Genomic DNA, 23833 nt, shown 5'->3' on the forward strand with positions numbered 1-23833 from the left:
AACTGACACCATGTCTCATCAATTTTGGCTGGAACCTTGGGAATTCTATCCCCAATACCTCTTACTATCTTTCATTACTTAATCTTGTCTTCAACATCTCTTCCACTCCTCTCGTGGACTACTTTATTTCTTTTTTCACTTTTAAAGGCATTCACATCTTTGCTTATTACCACATTTTCAGATAATAAAATTCACCATATTTCTACTGCTCACTTTCACAATAACTGAGGTCATTCATCCATCCTGAAGAGTACAATTAGGTTTCAAATGCTTGTCAAAGAACTCAACTGGGGCCTAATCATCATAATCATGTGTTTAAACGTAGTCAAAGTATTTCTCTCAACTAATTTCCATTTTTTTTTTTTCAAAATATGAGGGAAAAGTGATTTTAATAAATTGTTGAATAGATTTATAAACATGTCAAAATATTTCTCTCAACCAATTTCCAATTTCTTTTTCAAAATAGGAGGGAAAAGTGAGTTTTAAGAAAAATGTTGAATAGGAATTATTTATTGGTGGTGCTGATGAGATGTGGCGTTGATCAGGAAGTTGTGTCTGGTATGCACTGGCTGAAAATGTATTTTACACAAACTTTCACACATATGAAGGCTGAGTAACCTATCCATTGCTTTGTTAATACTCAGTTTACATGTACTTCAATATGTACATACATATGCATTGTGGATGACCTGTCAAGGGATGGAATGTATGATATTCAACAAGTAACAAAAAAAAATTCCTTTTTCTGCTTTCTCTCTCTTCGAGTATATAGGTACAAAACAACTTTCTGCCTTAACAGGTGTATTTTCATATCATCCACACAACTCTTCCATCTGCTTAGTTTGCAAGTTTTTTTTTTCAGAAAAAATAAGTTCTCTTCCTAACATTTGCCCCACAGCTTTTCCACAGGGTGATAAGAGAAGGAAAATAAACCTATAAGTCCCAATACCTTCACCTTCTCCCTTCTGCCAGTCCAACAAGAGGCAGGTCCAAGTATATGAGACCAGTTTTGAGCCATTCTGCTTGTCATTATAAGTTCAATTTGGACATGTTAACCTTCCAATTGCAAAACATCACTGGAAGTGCATATTACAATGTATATAAAAATGTAGTCCACTTTCAGACTGGCCAGTGGTAACAAAGAATCTGATCCATGTCACACATCGTTATTTGCTCTGGAACATGGGGCCTCAGCCCCTAATATTTATAACATTCACCATCTCCATTCAACACATAGGAATGTACACACACTAACACTTTCAGTCCATATTACACTTCAAACATACTATTATCAGGAGGTACAGTCACTACCAAGACAATATGAATGTCTCAGTATATTGGATAAATAAATGAATGCAAGAACAGAAGAAAAAATAAAGACGAAAAATAATACATCCAGAATCTTGCTGGCTGTTCTGGGTATAAAGTCCTGCAACCCAGCTGGCATTAATTCTATCCTGTTTTTTTTTTCTTCTTCACATTTTAATATACCAGCACAGACAACACTCCACAGGATAATAATAATAAAAAAAAAAAAAGAAAAAAAAAAGTATCATATCAACAAACAAGAAACTCTGTTCACTGTATGACCCAGAAAATTATTAGTATTACGAGTTTCAAGAATTATAGAAAGCCTCAACATTCTCCTCTATAAAGGCTCCAGCTCTTTCCAAACACATCCCCTAGATATTGAAGCAGGCACTTCTTATTTTCTATTGGCTGCTGCTGATGGTCAAAAAGTCACCCATGATTCCCGGTAGAAATACAGGGATGACATTTCCCAAAAGTAAATCTTGGACTTTCTCCTCCTATCAAGGGATCTAACCAAGTCAATCCACATACCAACTCCCATCCACCACCTATTGTTTCCCTCTCATCTTAGCCCCTCAAGCAAAGGGTCATCCCAGCATCCTGCCCACAGCCCAGGTCGGAAGCAAATGCAGTGGATACTGTCTTGTTGCATTGCTTCTGGCCTAGGCAATGGGGGAGAACACAGGGATGACCCTTTATTCACAAGGAGCTAAAATAAGAGGGAAAATATGGGTGGGTGGTGGATGGGAGTGGAATGGGTGAGAGTGGGTGTGTGCCTCGACTTGGCTAGCTCCCTTATAAGAGGGAAGAAGCCCTTGGTATATGGGCAGATAGATAGAAATCTTGGGCTAAAAAAGGTACACGGGGAAGTGAATGGTACAATGCATGCAGTAACAAGAAAACAAATCTGACAAACTTTCACTCCAAACTGTCATTAAAACATTTATTAAAAAAATTGTGAAATTGAAGTAAAGCTATTTGATGACAAAAAAATTCTCACTGCAAATGAATGATGGAACACTTTAGAAAGGGTGCAAATGAGGATGAAAGTATCAACAGTATATGGCAGCTCAAGCATAAGGATGACAGTCACTGAAACAATCAACAGTAGCCAACAAGTGCCTGTAGCTTTATATCCCAAAAGCAAGACTTCAGGTTGGCTTTGCTTTTAGCTCAGGGGAGGAGTCTTCTAACCTTTTAAGAAACAAACTGGTGTTACTCCACATCACACATCACTCCTACCATTCTGAATGCAACATGAAATGAATCTCTTTCAAGAACCCTTACCCATTCAATATTGCATTAATAGCAAAAACCCATATCATATATATTTATATATATATAAATACATATATACTAGCAGAAGGCATAACTTCAACAAGGTCAGGTATAGAAGCCAGAGAAGAGCAACAACTGTGGACTGAAGTCATGAAAGGAGGAAAGAGCTGTTGAGCTGGCATGAGCGACAAGAAAGAGGAAAATGACTGCAGATCAGGTATAGAAGCAAGAAGGGGACAGTGGCTGTAGATCAGGTGTAGAAGCGGGAAAAGGTATCGAGTGCGCGGGTGATCTCCTTGGTGCGTTCTGCACGGGTGATGGTCTTGTGGAATTCCACCAGCTGCCCCTGGTTGACTGTCTCCATCCCACTAGAGTTCTGAGTTGGCAAGTTCTTCAGTTTGGTCTCCAGCCACTGGCAGAACTTTGTCCGGTCAAACAGCATCATCTGGAAAATAAAACTAGGTGTGAAAATAATAAAAACATACCAATAAAGCACCCCACAGGAAGTGGCATTAAAATAACTATAATAGGAAGATGGAAAAGAGTGTGTGTGGAAGGAGAGCAAGTGTGTGGTGAGTAGGGAGGGAGAGCATGTGTGTGAAGTTGGGAGGGTGGGAAGAGAGAGCATGTGTGTGGAGGGCTGGGACAAAGGGATGAAAGAATACATGTAAGAAGAATTGGGAAAGAGGGGGGAAAGTAAGTGAGTGAGTGTATTTACCTAGTTGTATTTTACAGGAAGGGGAGCTATGCTCGTGGTGTCCCATCTTCATATCTCATTTTATCTAAACTGTTTTTAAATTCATGAATTGTTTTTGCACACACCACTTTTTCGTCTAACTTGTTCCAGATGTCTATTACTTTGTGGGGAAAGCTGTTCTTTTTCAGGTCCCTTCTATAACTGTCTTTCTTGATTTTCTTTCCCTGTCCTCTTGTATGTCTACTATCCCATTTTATTAGATCCTCTCTATCAATAGTTTCTATGCCTTTCATGATTCTATAAATAGTTATCAAGTCTCCTCTCTCTCTTCTTTGCTCTAATGTCTGTAGTTCAAGTTTTGTTTGTCTCCCTTCATATGATAGTTCTGAGAGTGTTGGTGCTAATTTTGTAATTGCTCTTTGTATTCTTTAAAGTTTTGTTATACATTTTTTTGTACTTGGTGACCACATCATCGCTGCATATTCCAATCTTGGTCTTATCAAAGTAACTAGTATTTTCTTCACCATTTCTTCATCCAGGTATGTAAATACCACTTTGATTGCTCTTATAAAATTATAAGTTTCTCCAAAAATTTTGTTTATATGTTTCTCAGGGGACATATTATTCATAATGACTCCCAGGTCCTTCTCATTTTCTACTTTTTTTTATTTCTTCTCCCAATTTATATGATCCCACTATGCTTTTTTTTTTTTTAATTCCAAATTCCATTATACTACACTTCTTGATATTGAATTCCATCTCCCACTTCCTACTCCATTCCCATACTTTATTGAGATCATTCTGTAGCGAGTCACAATCTTCAGTGTTCACTTTTTTCAACAATTTTGCATCATCCGCAAAGAAACTCATATAACTTTCAATTCCTTCATCCATATCATTAATATATATAGCAAACATTATTGGGGCCAAAACTGTTCCTTGTGGAACACCACTTATCACTCCATCCCAATTCAAGTGTTTGTCTCTTATCACCACTCTCATTTTTCTTTCATGCAAGAAGTCTTCTATCCACTTCAGTAGTTTGTCCTGTATTCCTCCTGCAATTTCTAATTTCTTAAGCAACTTCTTATGTGGCACCTTATCAAAAGCCTTGAATAGAAACATATTAAGTTTGTGATGCATGATCGTCCTTGTCTAAATCCGAATTGCCTTGGATTTAGTACTTTGTTTTTTTCCAAATGCTTTACCCATCTAGTTTTGATAATTCTTTCACGGATTTTAGCTATCGTACTTGTAAGAGAGACCAGTCTATAGTTAGTAGGGTCCTCCTTGTTTCCCCCTTTATATATTGGTACTATATTTGCTCTTTTCCAATCTTCTGGAACTTTTCCCTCTTTCAATGAACTGTTTATTAGGCTATGTATTTTGTCTGTTAGTTCATTCCTGCATTATCTCAAAATCCAGTTTGCCATTTCATCCGGTCCATGCGATTTTCTGACAGAGATTACTCAAGTGTTTCATTATTTCATTTCTTGATACTTCTATCTCTTTCATAGGGGGAACTCTCTCCTCCCATTCGATATCTCTAGGTTGTATGTTCTCCCTTGTAAACACCTATTTAAAATGCTTATTCATAATTTCTGCCATTTCTATTTCCTCTGTGTATTCGACTCCTTGTCGTAGTTTCTCTAATTCTTGTTTGCTTTTCAGTTTGTTGTTTACAAATCTGTAAAATAATTTTGGTTGATCTTTACATTTTTCTATGATAGCTTTTTCGTATTTTATCTTTTCTTCTCTGTGCACTTGTACATATTCATTTCTATAACTATTTTCAGCTTTTTTTTATTTTTTCCATTTTATCCAAGCTTTATCCCTTTTGTCTTTTAACTGCCTACATCTTTTGTTGTACCAGCACTTTACATATCCTTTTTCTTGCTTTTGTCTTGGCACATACTTTTCCACTCCTTTATAAATTTTTGTCAAAATACTCCATTTCTCTTCTACTGTTTCCTCCTTGTGTATTCTTTCCGCTTTTTCAAAGAACTATTTCATTTTGCCAAAGTTTGTTTTTTCATACATCAATCTTCCCTTTCTATATTGTTCATTTTTCTTCTATGTATTTTTCCTCATTTAGTTCCAATTAAACCAATATGTGGTCACTTTTACTTATTGGTGTTTTATATTCAATCTTGTCCACTACTTCGGGTTCTGATGTGATTAGGTCCAGTCTCGATGGTTCTTCCTCATTTCTATACCCATTCTCTTGTATCCATTGCATCATTGTATATTCAATAATCATATCAAGTAATACATTTCCCCATAGTTCATCTGCACCCTTCACTGTCATCTTTTCCCAGCAGATTTCTTTACAATTAAAGTCACCCATTATAATTATTCATCCTCCATCTTCCATTATCTTACTTAGTGATATCCTGGCATCTTCTAACATACTTTTGTGTTCTCTCTCTTCCCACGAAGCCATTTTAGGAGGCACACAAATTACTACAAACTTCCTGCTCTTCCTATCCTTGTCCTCCACTTCCATCGTAATCATCTCTAATCTATATTCATATCCTTAGTCAGGAACATAACTCCACCCCCTGGTTTTACCTCTCTGTTTCTAATCCAACAATTATATGCACCATGTCCTACACTGTTGGGTGGTAATGGACTTTTCAATTTTGTCTCTACAATTTCCATTATGTCCAGTTCTTTTTCCTTCAGGTAGTCATTCAGTTCATTCAAGCCTGTTATTAATCCATCTATATTTGTGTAAGACACTTTTAATTTTCTGCTACTTCCATCTGTTTTCTGTTTCCCTTCCGTTTTTCTCTGCTATGAACCATTTCCTCATTTTCTATTCACTACTCTCCAATAGAATTTCTTTTCTTTTTTTCTCGTTTTTTCCCTTAGCTTCTAGTCTTTTTGCTTTCTCATCCTCTCTTTTCTCTTTATTCATTTCTCTTTTTATCCATACCTGTTTAAATTGCTCACTGTCTGCTAGTTTCCCTGTTTTTGCTAAGATATTCTCTGCTATCATTTGTGACCTAAATTTAACCTTAACTGGTCTGGTCTTATCAATATTGTATTTCTCAAGCCTATATGTTTCTTCTATTTGTTTACATATTTCTGGTTCATCTTCTAGAATTACTGATATACTATTTACTTTTTCCTTTTCTTCCTTTATTCTTGTAGTCCTATTTAGTCTCTTCCATTCCTAATATAATTTATACATTTTTTTTTATCTGCTAAGTATCTTGCTATATTCTCCTTCTCTCTCATCACTTTAATAACTGTGCCTTCAGTTTGTTCCTTTATCTATTGTTTCACTATATCTCTATATTAAATTTTGTTATTCTCCTGAACCTTTTTCCAACCACTTCCTTCTTTTGTTATGGACTCTTTATTTTCTTTATTATTCCTCTATCTCTTCCTTTACTTCTCTTACCTGTCTTTTTAATTCTTCTACTTCTTTAGTTAGATTTTGATTCTCTTTTCTTAGTTCTTCCAGTTTATCAACTTTCTCTGCAATTAGAGTTAATTGGTCAAACCTAACCTTCCATTCTTCGTTCATTATTATTATTATTATTATTATTAAGTTTCTCCTCTAGGTTTACTAGTCTGGGGAGGTTGTCCCCTCCTCCCTCTTTAAATCCATAAAAGCAGTTATCATCTCTTTCCATTGAGCTGCTATTATCTATATTTTTGCTCCTCACACCTCTGCTTCCTTGTAGTTCATCTATCTGTATATTCTGCCCCCGTTTGTTTATGCCTCTCCTAAGATCCTGGGCCCATTCGTCCCCTTCCTCATTTCCTTCCATTTTCCTCAGTAATCCCTCCCCTTCTCCTTTTTCTTCACCTTCCCACTACACCACAAGCTTTCCCCTTCCCTATTAATACAACACAGGTACTTCCTTATCATTGGGATCCTCGAAATTTGCCGTTTTCTCTGGAGTCCATACTTCATTGTCACTTCTACCGATGTGCGTGTGTGTGTGTAGATTGGGATGAGAGAGCATGTGTGTAGAGAGTTGGGAGATTCGGAAGAGAGGAGGAGAATGGGAAGAGGTGCGTAGAGAGGAAGGAGGAACAAAAGGAGGGATGGAGTGAGAGAAATGGGCACAAGTTAAAGAAACTAGGTGGAAAGGAAATGGAAAACATATGAAAGACTGATAAAAGGAAAATATAAAGAATGTACATGAGGAAGATGGACATTACAAAAACAAAGTAGAAGAAAGCAGTAATTGTTGATTATCAATTTGTTGTAATTCTTCTTGTAATCATGAAAGCTCAAGAAGACAATGCCAGGTCATAGAACCTCCATCCTTAATCACTGGAAAAGGTCTTTATCACATCAACAAAAGGTAAATGACAAGGGGGTAGAAAGGTAGGATTAGAAAAATCAGATTAGACAAGAATAAATACATCTTTTAAACTTTTATAATCATCAAAGAATATCAAATTTTTAATAAAAAACACTATATAACCAACATAAGGTTTATATTTCCGAGGAACCCAAGGAGCCTCTTGGCTCCTGCAACTCCATTTCCTACAATCTGCCACACTTACCTTTCATTCACTTGGCTGCATCCTAGGCAGTAAATAATAAATCCTTATAAATGACTTTATTATTATTATTTTTTTAATCAGCTCATTCATTATGTAGATTAGCTGTGTCTTGCTGCATTGCTTCTGATCTGGGCCATGGCCAAAATACAGGGATGTCCCTATATCCACAAGAAGCTAAGAGGAAAACAAGGGTGGTTGATGGGAGTGGAGAGGGTGGGAGCATGTGCATGCCATGACTAGCTACCTCCCTTATATGGGGAAGATACCCTTGGTATACAGATAATAGGTAGATAGATTCAATTATGTTACCTCTATTCTATTTTATTTATTCATTTCATTATCATATATATCTTTTTATCATTATTATTTGGATAGTTTTAGATACTTGGGTGTGAATGTGACAGGAAAAGGTGGAGTGGTGGAGGTAGAATGTAGATTGAGAGAAGCAAGTAAATGCCTTGGTGGATTAAAAAGTGTAATGAGGAATAGACATTTGGGAATGGATGCTAAGAGGAGATTGTATGAAGGAGTGGTTGTGCCAACAGCACTGTATGGGGCAGAAACATGGAACATAAGAGAGGAAAAGAGAAGGAGTTTGAATGTGCTTGAGATGAGGTGTCTGAGAAGTATGATAGGGGTTACTAGGCTGGATAGAGTGAGGAATGAGGAGGTGAGGAGAACAAGGGTGGTAAGGGAGTTGAGAGATAGGGTCGATGAAAGAGTACTGGGATGGTTTGGACACATGGAAATAATGAGTGAAGAGAGACTAGTAAAAGAGGTATGGAAGGCAGATGTGGAGGGAGTGAACATGAGGGGGCGACCTAGTATGAGATGGATGGATGGGGTGAAAGGGGCTTTGGGGGAGATGGGAATCTGTTGAGGAAGGATAGGAGAGGACAGAGGACAGAAGACAGGGGTGAATGGAGAATGGTTGTATATGAATGATGTTGTGATGCATGAGGTGGAATGGGTGGGGGGATGGGGTGTAAGGTAGTATGTGTGAGCAAAATTTGACGCAACCTGAGGGGATTTCTCCCCGCCTTCTTTTCTGCATGAGGGGACAGAGGGGGGGGGGGGGTCGCCGATTCAATGAAGCGGCCTTGCTGTGGATGTGCTGTGTCTTGCAACACTGCCTCTGACCCAGGGCAGTGAACAAGATACAGGGATGACCCGTCATCTAGGAGGTGCCAAGATAAGAGGGAGTGTGGAGGGGAGTGTTGTGTATTAGGGATGGAATGGGTGGGAATGGTTTTTATGCCTTTTTCTTTTTGGCTGCCTCCCTTGTAAGGGGGAAAAAGCCTTTGGTATTTGGTATATGTATTTTCTTCTGGTTCAATTATCACAATCTTCTTGAAGTTGCCTATATTCTGGGTCCAGGCTTCACCCCAACTGGGTAGGTGGCCTTGATCATCATTGCATACCACCAATGTGTGTTCTATCCTTTTCATGCTCTTGGGATCTTGTTGAACTTTCCTGCCTGTTTCACTAATACTTGACATATTACACCAACTACATATAATAGCATATACTGCACTACATTAATCTATTTCTCACATTTCCCTTTTAACCCAAGATCCTAGTTTATTTGACCAACAAATAGGGATTACTTTATACATGTTGAGTCACAGTGAGAGCTAAATCAAGCAACATATTTTCTGGTTGAAAGCCATGAAAATTTGCAGTAAAGAATATTTAAAAGGAGAGTTTCAAGTAAAGAGGACTTGTGAAGCACCAAGACATCCCACCTCTATTTTCTGTACAAGGGAAAAAAGAGAGAGGGTCACAGTGTAGATAAAATGGCCCTACAATGGATGTACTGTGTCTTACTGCATTGCTTTCAACCCGAGCAGTGGGCAAGAGACAGGGATGACCCTTTATCCATGTGAAGCTAAGATGAGAAGGAAACAATGGGTAGTAGATGGGAGTGTATTGGGTGGGAGCAGGTGTGTCCCTTGTGTGACTACTGTCCTTAATTGCGGGGAAGAGGGCCTTGGTATATAGAGTGATAGAAGGTAACATTCAACACTGGGTCTCAACCCTTTGGGCTGCATCAAAATATCATTCACACATAAGTATGCCCTACTCCCACCCCTCCCCTGCCCCTCCTTTCCTTGCATAATGGTATAATTTATACACAACCACTCTCCACTTATTCCTATCTCCAGCCTTTTCTTTTCCTTGCTCAACAGACATTCCCATCATTTTTCAAAGTCCCCTTCACCCCATCCATCTATCTCATCCTTGATCGTCCACTCAAGTTCACTCCCTCCACTTCTGCCTTCCATACCTCTTTTACTAATCTTCACTCATTTTTTCCTTGTGTCTAAACCATCCCAATACTCTTTCATCAGCCATCTCCTTTTCCACTCCCACTCTCCTCCTCACCTCCTTGTTTCTCACTCTATCCAATCTAATAACCCTTACCGTACTTCTCAGGCATTTCATTTCAAACATATTCAAACTTTTCCTCTCTGCCTCTCATAAATATCATGTCTTTGAACCATACAAAGCAGTTGGTACAATCACCCCTTCCTATAATCTCCTCTTTGCATCCATTCCCAGATGCCCATTTCTCATAACACTTTTGAATCCCCCAAGGCATTTACTTCCTTCTCTTAATGTATAGTTTTCCTCTACCTCCACTCCTCGCTTTCCTGCCACCTGCAACCCCAAATACCTAAAGCTATCCACTTCCTCTATCCTCCCTCCTTTAAGACTTACTTCTAACTGACATCCACCTCCCTTGTACATCTCATCACCTTGCTTTTACCCTCATTATCTTCAACTTTTTCCAAACACATAACTTCAACTGGCTCACCTTCCACTTCTCTCCATTTTCTTTAACCATCTACAGTTCCCTGCCCATTACCCTCACACTTACCTCCTGCACCACCCCCACCTAAGTACACATTGAACAGTCATGGTGACATGACATAGCCCTGTTGCAGTCCTATTTTTACCTCAAACTCCTTGCTCTCTCCACTTCCCATTCTAACATAGGTTCTACTATTCTCATTAAAACTAATGACTACCTTTAACAGCTTTCCCCTAATCCAATATATATGCAAAACCTCCCATAATGCCTTCCACCCTGTCATAATCCTTTTCCAAATTTATAGAGCCCCCCCCCTCAAAAAAAGGCCTTTTGCTTTCTCACATATGTCTTACCACAAAAATATGATCCACATGACCCCTGCCTTTCCTGAACCCACACTTTCTCACAAATTACTCCCTGTTCCTTTCCTAATCCTCTCAATTAAAGCCCTCCCATAAGCCTTCTCAACTACACTCAACAAAATGATCCCTCTGAAACTTCTACATTCACATCCCCTTTCTGCATAACACCCATCTAACCCAGGTGCCTTTCCTGCTCTTATAATTTTCTGAGCTATTTGCACTTCATCTTTTATGTTAAGTACTCCAGAAAATTTAGATAACAGAATCTGTAGAATTATTGTTTAAATAATCATCAATATTCCAAAGGTTTGAGCCTGAAAATCAGTGGTGTTCATTCCCTCCCGGTTAAGCAACCCTATCTGATTGAAATATTGAAGAAACTACGTGAGATTGCAATATAATTGACAAAAGCAGGGAAAGAGATAGACACATGGGAGAATACCAGTAACAGTCAATGCCAGTATTGGGCCTGAAAAATCTGTGGTGTCTATTCCCTCCCAGTTGAGCATCCCTGTCTGAACGGAATGTTGAAGAAGTTAAGTGAGAATGCAACAGATTGTAAACAAAAGCAGGAATAGAGTCGCAGACTTGGGAGAATACTAATGCCTGTCATTACCTAATTCAGGGGTAGCTGTATTCTACTAAGGAGTCAATATAGCACAAAACAAAATGTCTGGTGAAATGGGAAATACATGAGATATATGAATATAACAGGTTTATGCAGTTCAATGTAGTGGGTGTAATACATATCAGCAAAACATGCACAGGGAGTTAAAACAAGACCACAGAACCAAAATGGACACTAAAACACAATTTTTTTTATGTCAGGCCCTGTTGTGGGTGTGCTACATTACTTCTAACCTAGGCAATGGGCAAGGGACAGGGATGACTTTTTCCACAAAGAGCTAAGATAAAAAGAGCAACAAATGGGTGTTGGATGAGTATGAGATGGGTGAAGGGCAGGTATGTGCATAGCTGGGCTACCCCTCCTTAAAGGAGAATGGGCTTTTTGGTACATTTATGTATATACCAATGCAATTTGCATACATACATATACCAAGGCTTTTTCCCCCTTATAAGAGAGGTATCCAAAAAGGAAAAGGAATAAAATCATTCTCACCCATTCCATCCCTGAATACACTCCACACCCCTCCACCCTCCCTCTTATCTTAGCACCTCCTGGATGATGGGTCATCCCTGCACCTTGTCCACTGCCCTGGGTCAGAAGCAGTGTCGCAAGACACAGCACATCCACAGCAAGGCTGCTTCATTAAATCGGCGACCACCCCTCTCTGTCCCCCCATGCATAAAAGGAGAAGACGGGGAGAAATCCCTTCAGGCTGCGTCAAATTTTGCTCACACATACTACCTCACCCCACATCCCCCCGCCCATTCCACCTCATGCATCACAACAATTTGCATACATATACATAATACTTACATTTTTGAAGTTCCAGTTGAAAAAAGCTTGCTGATCTAAATCATGTACAGTACATATACCAACTCTTACAATAAGTATTAAAAAATATGATTCAAACCAAGTATATCTCACTATGAATGCTGCAGTCACTGATGCAACCCAAAATAGTATATTAAGCATCATTGCAGCAACACTAGTAATTCAACTGTTTCTAGTTAAACCACCCCAAAATACAATTTTTACTCACCTAAAATGATCCCATTCCTACTGAAACATCATATTACACAAGTTTCCACAACATTCTGGTAAAGCTCAACCAAACATTTGTTCTAGTTATATTCAATCATGTAACTGATACATCATTTCTTCACTCAGCAACATTACATTTCTGTGTCAGACATTTTGCACAATTCCAAACAATTATGGGGGTGAAAAAGTAGACAAGGATATATCAATACTCATAAAAACACAAAAGCTGCCACATGTACAATATCTTTAGTTTGTTTTGACCTTAATACTGAATCCTCAGTTTATGATTGTCTTGATTTCCATGGTAACAATGCCGGCTGTGCTTGCCCCTGTGCATTCCCCTTTGATCCCCCCCCCCCTCCTCTTCTTTGTTGGGAAGCACAACAGGGGTATATGTGGTCATCCAACAATAGATCGAGGAAGAAGTGGTCAATCTAGGTTGTGCACCATTTTGAATTATTGTTAATTCTTTCTCTCATTTGTGTTGCCCCCCTTCCTTCCCTCCCCCCTCCAACTTTTCGCTCTTTTAAATGTGCTCATTTCTGTTATACAGGGAGGTCTCAGAGATATGACCAGTTAGGTTCCATTTGGCATAATCATACAATAAAGTCACCTAATTGCCTATTATGTGGGTTTGCATAGAATGGATATGTAAGGCATCACAGTGCCAGGCCCATAAAAACAGAAAATTATCTACTCTTCACTTTGTTCCCCTGGCAATGTATATCTATCTATAAACACAGGGTTCCCTTTATAAGGGAGGCTGCCAAGTCAAAACCCACTCCCACCCACTACACTTATTTCCCACTCATCTTAGCTCCTTGTGGATGAAGAGTCATCCCAATCTCCTGCCCACTGCCCAGGTCAAATTCAATGCAACAAGACACAGCAAGGCTGTTTCACTTACATGGTGACCTCCCCTCTGTCCCCTTATGCATCAGTTAGAGAACACTAGGAGAAATTCCTTCACATCAAAATATCATCCACACAAACACTCTCCTCCCATCATCCACCCTTCCCCTGGCAATGCTAACATTACAAAATCTTATTAGTGAGGTCCATCAATTAATTCTTCTCTCTTACAGGAGACCCATGGCTCCCAAGTACTCATTGGCAGCCACCAGGTTGGCCCATAAGTCACTAAGAAGGAAATTTGTTGTTGTCTGGGTAGGGGCAAAGGTGAGGCACTATGAGGTATTCAGTGCCTTTTTGTGTAATGTTTGCATCTGGGTCAGTTTGTTCCAGTGGCCAGGGCTATTTTGTGTTGGTACTGTTGCTGGGTGGTGACCTGAACACCGTTTTGCTAGTGTGGTTCTTCCTTCTTTTAGGAGGGATTTTTCTGTAGTGCTATTTACAGTGGAGTTGGATACATCGTCTTAGAGATCTTGTTTTGAAATCTGAGTATATACATGTTTTATAACGCAAGTGGTGTGACTGCCAGTGCTTTTTTTTTTTCTTTCTCTTCTCTTCCCATTCCACTGGTTGTGCTTGTACTATTTTGTGTTGGTACTGTTGCTGGGTGGTGACCTGAACACTGTTTTGCTAATGTGGTTCTTCCTTCTTTTAGGAGGGATTTTTCTGTAGTGCGATTTACAGTGGAGTTGGATACATCGTCTTAGAGATCTTGTTTTGAAATCTGAGTATATACATGTTTTATAACGCAAGTGGTGTGACTGCCAGTGCTTTTTTTTTTTTTCCTGTTTCTTTCTCTTCTCTTCCCATTCCACTGGTTGTGCTTGTGCTATTTTGTGTTGGTACTGTTGCTGGGTGGTGACCTGAACACTGTTTTGCTAATGTGGTTCTTCCTTCTTTTAGGAGGGATTTTTCTGTAGTGCAATTTACAGTGGAGTTGGATACATCGTCTTAGAGATCTTGTTTTGAAATCTGAGTATATACATGTTTTATAACGCAAGTGGTGTGACTGCCAGTGCTTTTTTTCTTTTCTTGTTTCTTTCTCTTCTCTTACCATTCCACTGGTTGTGCTTGTGAAAAGAAAAAGAAAACGACAATACGAAATGAACATCGCTGATAAATCCAAAGAGAATCCCAAAGAATTCTATAGTTACATTAGAGATAAAAAGGTTGTTAGGAATCACATTGGTCCACTATTATCTGCTGACGGTCAACTTGAATATTCAAATGAAGGAATGTGTAATAACTTAAACAATTATTTTAGCTCGGTATTCGTAAACGAAACACCTCAAGGTAAATTCCAAACTGAAACCTGTGAAAAGTCTAGGGTAAACTTACTCACTACGGTAAATATAACAAAAGAAAAAATTAAAAGGTGTATAGACAAACTCAAAGTTAATAAAACACCAGGGCCCGACGGTTGGCATCCAAGAATCTTAAAGGAAATGAAAAATGATATTATTGTTCCATTAGAAATTATTTTCAAGAAATCCATCATATCCGGAGATGTCCCAAGAGAATGGAAGCTAGCTAACGTTACTCCCATATTCAAAAGAGGTGACCAAAAGAAACCAAATAACTATAGGCCTATAAGTTTGACTTAAATCGTAGGAAAAATAATGGAAACTATCGAACATCATTTAGAAAGTAACCGTTTGATAAATGATAGCCAGCATGGTTTCAGACGGAAACGTTCTTGAGTGACTAACTTACTCGAATTCTACAACACAGTTATCTCGAATTATGACAAAAGAAACAATATAGATTTAATATATCTAGACTTTGCAAAAGCTTTTGATACCGTCCCACACGAAAGACTACTTACTAAATTAGCTTTGTATGGAATAAGTGGTAGCCTATTAGGTTGGACTAGTAATTGGTTGAATGGTCGAAAACAGAGAGTTGTTTTAAATGGAAAAACTTCTGGATGGAAAAGTGTTGCAAGTGGAGTTCCTCAGGGTTCCGTTCTTGGGCCACTTCTATTCATAGTATATATAAATGATATAGACCATGGACTAAAATCTACTGTTTCCAAATTTGCTGATGATACAAAACTGTGTGGAGTGGCAAATGATCACTCAAACCAATTAGATATTCAAGAAGATTTAGATAAATTACAGCAATGGTCTGAAAAGTGGCTAATGAAATTTAACACAAGTAAATGCAAGGTAATGCACATAGGTAAAAATAACAGTAAGTACGATTACAAGTTATTTGGAAATCCCTTAACAAAATTGGATAGTGAAAAAGATCTCGGCGTAATTATCAGTAACGACCTCAAATCAGCCAAGCAGTGTATTTCAGCCTCTGAGAAAGCAAATAAGATTCTAGGACTGATTGCACGATCTTTTGATTTCAAAAGTCCATCACTCATTAACAAGTTATATAAATCGTTAGTTCGTCCACATTTGGAATATGCTGTTTCCGTATGGTCACCGAATCTCATTAAAGACATTGACAGACTGGAAAAAGTACAACGGCGAGCCACAAAACTGATTCCAAATATCAAAAATAAATCATACAAAAATCGACTGAAACATATGAATCTGTTTTCCCTAAAAAAAATGTAGACTCAGAGGTGACTTGATACAGGTCTTTAAGATTTTAAAGGGAATTGACATCAAAAGTGACAAAATTTTTACACTGAATGAGAATCAGACAAGAAACAATGGTCTCAAACTGTCCGGAAATAGATTCAATTTGGAAGTAGGTAGAAACAACTTTGCCAACTGTGTAGTTAATGAATGGAATAAACTTCCTGCACAGGTAGTGGTGTAGTTCAGTTCGAAGCTTTAAGAATCATTTAGATAAATATCTAGGTAAGATGCTGTAATGATTATAATTTCTTATATTATTTGTTTTTGTTTTGTTATCATTAGTCTGTCTGATTTTCATTTATTATTAGTTATATGTCAATTTATTATTCTTTACTTTTTACCTGTTTGTTTATTATTTAAATATACCTATGCATTTATTTATGTATTTTATTTTTTATTTACATTATTATAGTTTTTATTTATTATTTTATTATTAATATGATTTTTTTTTCGCATCCGACCTAGATATGGATCAAAAGGTCTCCTGTCGGCATGCTCCGCCTTTGTAATCCTTTGTGTTCAATGAGTGATTTTGGTTTCTGTGTACTGATATTCTATTGGGGTTCTTTTGGTGCACCCTCCCATTATTTTTAATGCTTTATCTTGTGCAATTTAGGAATCATGCTGTGGAGGTACAGTTGTGTGTGGTTCTCAAGAATTATTTGTACACTGCGGACCAAAACCTGTGCTTGACCTTGGTAAATCTATTTTCAAACTGATTTTCCTATCAGGAAATTGTGAGGTCTGTCCAAAAAGCACCAAGTGGCTTTAGACTTGGAACAACTACTAATTCATTTGAGTTAAAATCAAGCTTTCAGTGGCAGACATTTGATTGCCTCAGCATGGTCGCTTACCTCAGAACTCCCAACCACTTAAGCAAGTAATCCCTCATTTTTATTATATTTCTATTTTCATTTATTTTTATTTTAATTTGTGTGAAATATCATACAGTGAATGATTCCTTGAGAACAGGATAAGTTGGGAAATCTTTGGCAAAAGTCAAAAAGAAGTTGTATTTCCCCCCCATGGGTTTAGTGTTTGCATAGCATAGATTTCTATGGCAGTCATGCACAATAAGTGACTTGACTATAATGAATTCTTATGTGAGTGATAGAGCATGTAGAACAAGTAAGGGACTGAGAAGGATGTGAAGTTCTCATCCAGTGCCCATAAACTCATCTCTAAGCATCTGAATCACTGTACATTATCATAAGAAGAAAAAACACAGAGATTCATTATTGGGATGGTGCATAATTTGAACTGTAGCTTTACTTACCTCACAATTAATATAATTAAATTTTTGGGAATATACATGAAAAATTTGGTATATGTATGTACATAAAAAACTGTCCTTTATTCACAGAGGTCTTATTATTGGTTTAATGGCTGTATAACAAGACCTAACTATACATTTTTTGGTGATTATAGGCTTCTGAAAATTAGGAAATTATGGCAATATCATTATCCTAATTTAAGGGGAGATTTTTATTATTCTCAAAACATTATTGGGAAAGTGAAAAAGAAAAGTAGGGAAGTCATTCATAATCATGTAACAATGTTTTCACTCAAGAATCATAATGCAGCATGATGATTTTGTCTTGGGTTTAAACATGCCTCAGCACCTCTGAGTAAGTTATAGCAAAGATCACAACTCCTGAGGGCTTGTGTATGTGTATATATGTATATACATACACACACAATATATATACATATTTTTTATTTATTTTATTTTATTTATCTATTTTTTTTCAGCCAAGGCACCCACCCTTCACTCATCTCACAACCATGAAGAGCCATTTGTTGTCCCCTTCATTTTAGTTCTTGGTGGATGAATGGTCATACCTTTCCCCCACCCACTGCCTGGGTCACAGCACCTCCACAGCAGGACCTGACAGCCAAAGCTCGTTTACCCCCACTTCATTACATGGCAACCCTTTCCCCTCAACTCTTCAGGCCACATACATTTTTCTTCCATTTACAACCACTCAATACTCACACCTACCTCTTCCCTGCTCAATATATGTTTCTCTGTTACCCAGACCTTCACCCCATCCGTCCACTGCATCTCAAGTCTTCCTTTAGTTCATTCCATCCACCTCTCTCTTCCACACACTACATTCATTCTTTCCATTTACCTAAACCACCCCAGTATTCTTTTATCAATTGTATCTGCTAGTGCTCTTTCCACACCCGCTCTTTATCTTACCTCTGTTTCTCACTCCATCCTTACAGCTTCCATCATATACATTTAATATCATCCACACACAACCATTCTACACTCATCCCTATCCCCTGCCCTCTCCCTTCCCTGCTGAACAGACATTCCCTTCTTGCTCAAAATCCCTTTCACCACATCCATCCATCTCATCCTCAATTGTTCCAAGTTCACTCCATCTACATCTACTTTCCCCACTATTTCAACTAATCTTTTTCCACTCATTCTTCCATTTGCCCAAACCATCCTAGTACCCTTTCATCAGCTCTACCTGCCAACCCCATATTCACCCCTGCTCTCCTCCTCATTTTTGTAATCCTTACCATACTTCACAGATACTTCATATCAAAACAACTCCTTTCTGCCTCTCTTACATTCCAAGTCTCCATCCTAGAGTGTTATAGGCACAATTACCCCTTCATATAATCTCTTTGCATCCATTCCCAGATACCTATTTATCATGACACTTTTCAATCCAAGACATTTACTTGCTTCTCTCAATCTACAGTTTACCTCCATTTCCTGCCACATGTCACCCCTAATACTTAAAACTATCTACTTCCTCCAGCCTCTCGCCCAAAATCTTTTTTTCTGAAGGATCTTGCTGATTTTTTCTGTGTGATATCTAGGTCTGAGGAAACCTTCACAGCATGAGTTTTATTCAGATCTGACGAGTAGTTTTTATTATTTTTTAATAAAAAATGTAAAAAATACCATATTTTTGGGCTTCTTTCAAATCCTATCTCCTCTTACAATTTTTATTCGATGTCTTTCATTTTACAGCAAAAGAATCTTCTACATATATAAAAAAACAAAATAGAAAGCTTTTTTTTATATCTTTGTTTAACGCCGAGGAAAAAAATATAAAAAAATTATCGAAAAAAAGCCAAATTTTGACTGACACGTTATCAAAAAAAAAAATTATTTAACATATGCAAAAAAACTCTATTTTATTTTTTGTCATTTATCTAGCTATTAATAGAGACCTCATATGCAAAAATCGGTTGAAAATTGAGGGAGGAGATAGACTTTGAGTATCAAAAACTTACACTTTTCAGAAATGAGTGTTAAAGTTTTTTTTTCCCTTAGTTTGACTAAATTTTACATTGGACCTCCTAAGACCCATTGGAAACAGGTTCCATTGTATTTTCATGATGATTTTGCATCTTTCAAGTAACTCAGACACTTTGTACCTTCCTACAGTGTAGGATATTATTCACTCAAAGTGAGGGTCTCATAAGCCGCCACCTCACTCTTTGTCGCAAAGTTTGAGTTCTTGGTCTAGAATGACCCAGCAAGGTAGTCTGATTGCTGGGATTCAGCTCTCTTTCTTTTCTTGGGTTTCCTTTCTGGTGTTGGAACAGGCTCTTGCTGCATCAGGGACATCACTGTGAGGTTTGAGACTCTAAACCCAAGGTGTTGCAACAAGGAGGCATCCTTGTAGCCACTTGTTAGCAAACACTTGTTTGCGTAGAGACAACTTGTCTGATATAGGTGTAGAGGACAGAGGATCAGGTGCTGAGGATGTGGATGTAGATGGAAGGGAGAGAGCTGCTGGAGGGAGTACTAGTGGTGGTGGCGGAGGTGGTGATAACAAAGTTGATGCTGGGGTTCTTTCTTTCTCCCCTTGAGTTGCTAATGTAGACATTCTTATCTTTTGCAAGTGTGCCTTTTGTTTGGATAGCTTAGGCATGGCTAATATCTTCAAATATCTCTTCACTGAAAAATAGATGCGAATTTCACACGGCAAATTAGTGAATGCGGCAAGCTAACGTGTACATGTCCTTTACTTTGTAAGGCTCAGGCCACTGCCAGTCGTGCAGGCTGAACTTCCTCACACCACATACTCACATGCATGCCGGACGTAAGAGAAAACTTTACGAGTGTATCAAACGCAAAAAAATAGGGTAAAATATGGTCAAAATGTATGTAAACAATGGTCGTGCGCAGCATGTGGCTGCCTGGGGGAGGGAGGGTAGGCCCTTTAAACCCTTTAAAAATGGCAGTACGATAAAAACACTTTACCAGCATCTAGAGCAAGATCCCTACTATGTATTTATGCAATAAAAAAAAAATAAAAAAAAATCGAATTTTTCTTAAATCTGGGGGCGGGGGGGGGTCCCCTTAAGACTTACTTCCAACTTACTGCCATCCTCTCCCCTTGTGCATCTCATTACCTTACTTTACCCACATTTACCTTTATCTTTCTTCTATTGCATATCTTCCCAAACTCTTGTCACTAACTGCCTTAATCCATCCTCTGACCCCACCGGAAGCAGTGTCATCCACAAACAACGACTGGCTCACATCCCACTTCTCTCCACTACTTCTAACCTTCTCCAATCCCCTGCCCACCACCCTTGCACTTACCTCCCATATCACCTTATCCATGTGCACATCAAACAGCCATGGCAACATGACACAGACTTTATGTCCCCCATATTTACCTCAAACCACTCACTTTCTCCATCTTCATTCCTAACACAAGCTATATTTGTCTCGTAGTTTCTATTTCCCTTAAATTCAAAGTCTCTGTCCCATAAATTGTCACAGGCACAATTATCCCTTCATACATTTTCTCTTTACATTCACCACTCAGATACGTATTTCTCATGACAATTTTCACTCATCTAAGATACTTGTTTCCCGTACTCTATAATCTACCTCCATCTCGTGCAACACATGAACCAGAACACCTAAAGCTCTTCACTTCCTCTGGCCTCTCCCCTTTAACCACTTCCATACAGTGATGCCTACGCAGGCGGCATGAGGAGCAAGTGGGTACTCGATGATGCCGACGTCGGCATATTGATTATATTTATTGTAGTCGTACCTACGTAACTTCCATTCTCTCTAAACTGGCTTCATCATATTTTCTATGGTTATCAAAATACACGGGTGAAAGAGAACGAACGATTGAGCACGGACTTTATTTTTTATAATGCGATTATTATGACACAACATCGCACGTCGGGCAGCTAATGCTGCCAGACATGTGATGTGCCCTGGAGTGAAGAGGTTAAGATTTAATTCCCACTCACTGTCACTATCTTCCCTTGTACATCAACAACTTACTTTTGCTTTCAGCTTTCTTCTCTCGCAAATCCTCCCTAACTATGCCACCACCTGCCATACATCTGCAACACATCCCACAATACCTTCATGTCTACCCTATCACAACCTCAAAATCTGTAAAAGCCCAAGACATATATGCCTTTTGTCAAAAAATTCTCAAAAATTTGATCCTTGTATACTCTTCCTTTCCTAATCCACACTGTTCTTCCCAATTCCTCCCTCTTGCCCCCTCCATATCCTCTCAACACCCATATGGCTTACCAACTACATTACTCTAAAACTAATAAATTCACGTTTGTCTCCTTTTCCTTTCTATAACAAAATGATACATGTACTTCTCCAGTCCACTGGAACACTTCCTTCTCTTAGGTATACATTAAACAATCTCATCAGCCAATCCCTTAACTACTCCTTGTGACAATTGTCTGACCCAGTTAATTGCCTTCACTTCCATTATCATCTGTCTGTCTACACTTTTATTCCTTTCTACTTGACTACCCAACCCCTCTTTCATTTCCTTCCAAAACATTTTTTTTCTTTAATTCCTCATCCAACACCTACACACCTTACAAACTCCCATTTGACTCCCTCATCTTGCATTTTGCTTCTCTCCTCTATACCACTCATATGGTTCTCTACTTCTATTTTGCAACTAATCTTCAAATGCTTCTTTCCTTTTTTCTATTTACCATAGAATGCCACTTGAGTTGTAAATGGCAACAAAAACGGGACAGGGATACAACTAGGCATCCTTCTCCCTGTAGCCCCAAAGGGGACATTCCTACAAAAAGGCAAAGGCATAAGAGTGTCTGGGAGGAGTTTTCCAACCAAAATCAGAACCCTAACCCTAAGGTTTGGGTCTTTTAATGTGCGTGGATGTAGCACAGATGAGAATAAAAGGGAAGAGATAGGCAGTATATCTGTGAGAAGATGGATGTTTTGGCATTGAGTGAAGGGTATCAGGAGTGAATAGAGGATGAGGGAGAAATGGGGTGGCTATACTAGTAAGTGAGGAGATAGGTAAACATGTGGTGGAGTGGAAGGTTTCTTCCAGGTTATTGTGGATGAAGGTGAAACTGGGGAGATGTGGGTTTTTGTAAGTGCATATGGGCCTGGTACTGAGAAGAGTGTAGAAGGGAGGCTTATTGGGATAGATTGAAATGAGTACATGAAGGGTTGAGGAAGGAATGTCAATGTAGTGGTATTGGGAGACTTTAATGCTAGGGTAGGAAATGAACCCATAGACAGTGGTTGGGAAGAGTGGAGTTCCTGGAAAAAAATTGTAGTGGAGAGTTGATGGTGGAGATGTGTCTAGAAAAAGAGGTGATGATAGCAAATGCAGTGTTTAGGAAGAAAGTCAAGCATACGTACACATGGGAAAGGGTGGTGGATGGGTGGTTGATAGGGCATTAATGGACTACATAGTGGTCACCAGGAGAATAGCAGGAAGAGTTAAGGATGTACATGTTCTAAGGGGAGAGACTGGGGGAATATCAAATAATTTTTGGGGGGAAGGTAAATTGAGAGTGGAGGATCAATGGAGAAAGAGACAAAAGGACAGAAGGTGGGGAAGTGTTTAAAGTAAATTGCTTAAATGAGAAAGAAAAGGCGTACAAGAAGTTAAGAGAGAAGTGAGAGGAAGATAGAGTAGAACTAGGAGTGGAGGATGAATGGGAATGGTTCAAGGAGGGAGTCACAAGGTGTGCAAAGATGGTGTGTGGAACAAGGAGGATGGGAGGAAATAAAAGGAATAGTAGTGAGTGGTAGGATGAGGAAGCAAAGAAGGTTGGAGAAGAAAATCAAGCATTCACAGATTGGTTACAAAAAAGGATGAATCATACAAGAGGTACAAAGAAAAGTTAAGCAAAAGGCAAAGAGGAGAGCAGATGTGAAATGGGGTAAGAGTAAAACTGAAAATTTTGAAAAGTAATAAAAAGATGTTTTCAAAAGAAATTGAGAGTAAGAGGAGGTGAATCATGTAGAGAAGAAAAGATAAAAGGTACGGATGGAGATATGATAATGGAAGAGATGGCAGTAAGAGGAAGATGGGTAGAGTATTTAAGGGAGTTGCTATATGTGAGGGAGGATTGTAAAGGAAAGGTAGTTGCAGTAGGAAGCGCTAAGAAAATGACAGTGATGAGTGAGGAAAATGGAGAAGAAATAGGGAAAGATGAGGTGAAGGCAGTTGTCAAGATGATGAGAGCAGGTAAGGCACCTGGATTGGATGAGTGTCATGCAGAATGTCTAAAAAAAGGGAGGTACAGTGATAGTGGACTAGCTGAAGTTATTTAATGTTTATTTTATGTTTATTTATGTAAAACACAGTAGATGGCCAGAGGACTACAGGTGTGCCTGTATAGTTCCACTTTACA

The 23833-nt window shown here is 38.5% G+C and overlaps 1 protein-coding gene across 3 annotated transcripts in view; it reads right to left on the minus strand.

Moving 5' to 3' along the window:
- Positions 1-784: 784 nt before the first annotated feature.
- The window catches only part of Tnpo-SR (transportin 3), a 63429-nt gene continuing 40380 nt past the window's right edge, over positions 785-23833 (minus strand). For all 3 annotated transcript variants that reach the window (XR_012967566.1, XM_076207779.1, XM_076207780.1), the window contains exon 17: positions 785-3034. Coding sequence is in view for 2 of the 3 variants with exons in the window: in XM_076207779.1 (XP_076063894.1) it covers positions 2840-3034 (195 nt within the window). In the remaining variant the exon portion in view is untranslated. The remainder of the gene's footprint in view (positions 3035-23833) is intronic.

Source organism: Oratosquilla oratoria, chromosome 24 (assembly GCF_046742065.1).
Source record: "Oratosquilla oratoria isolate Oo_2021 chromosome 24, ASM4674206v1, whole genome shotgun sequence".
Lineage (NCBI taxonomy): Eukaryota > Metazoa > Arthropoda > Malacostraca > Stomatopoda > Squillidae > Oratosquilla > Oratosquilla oratoria.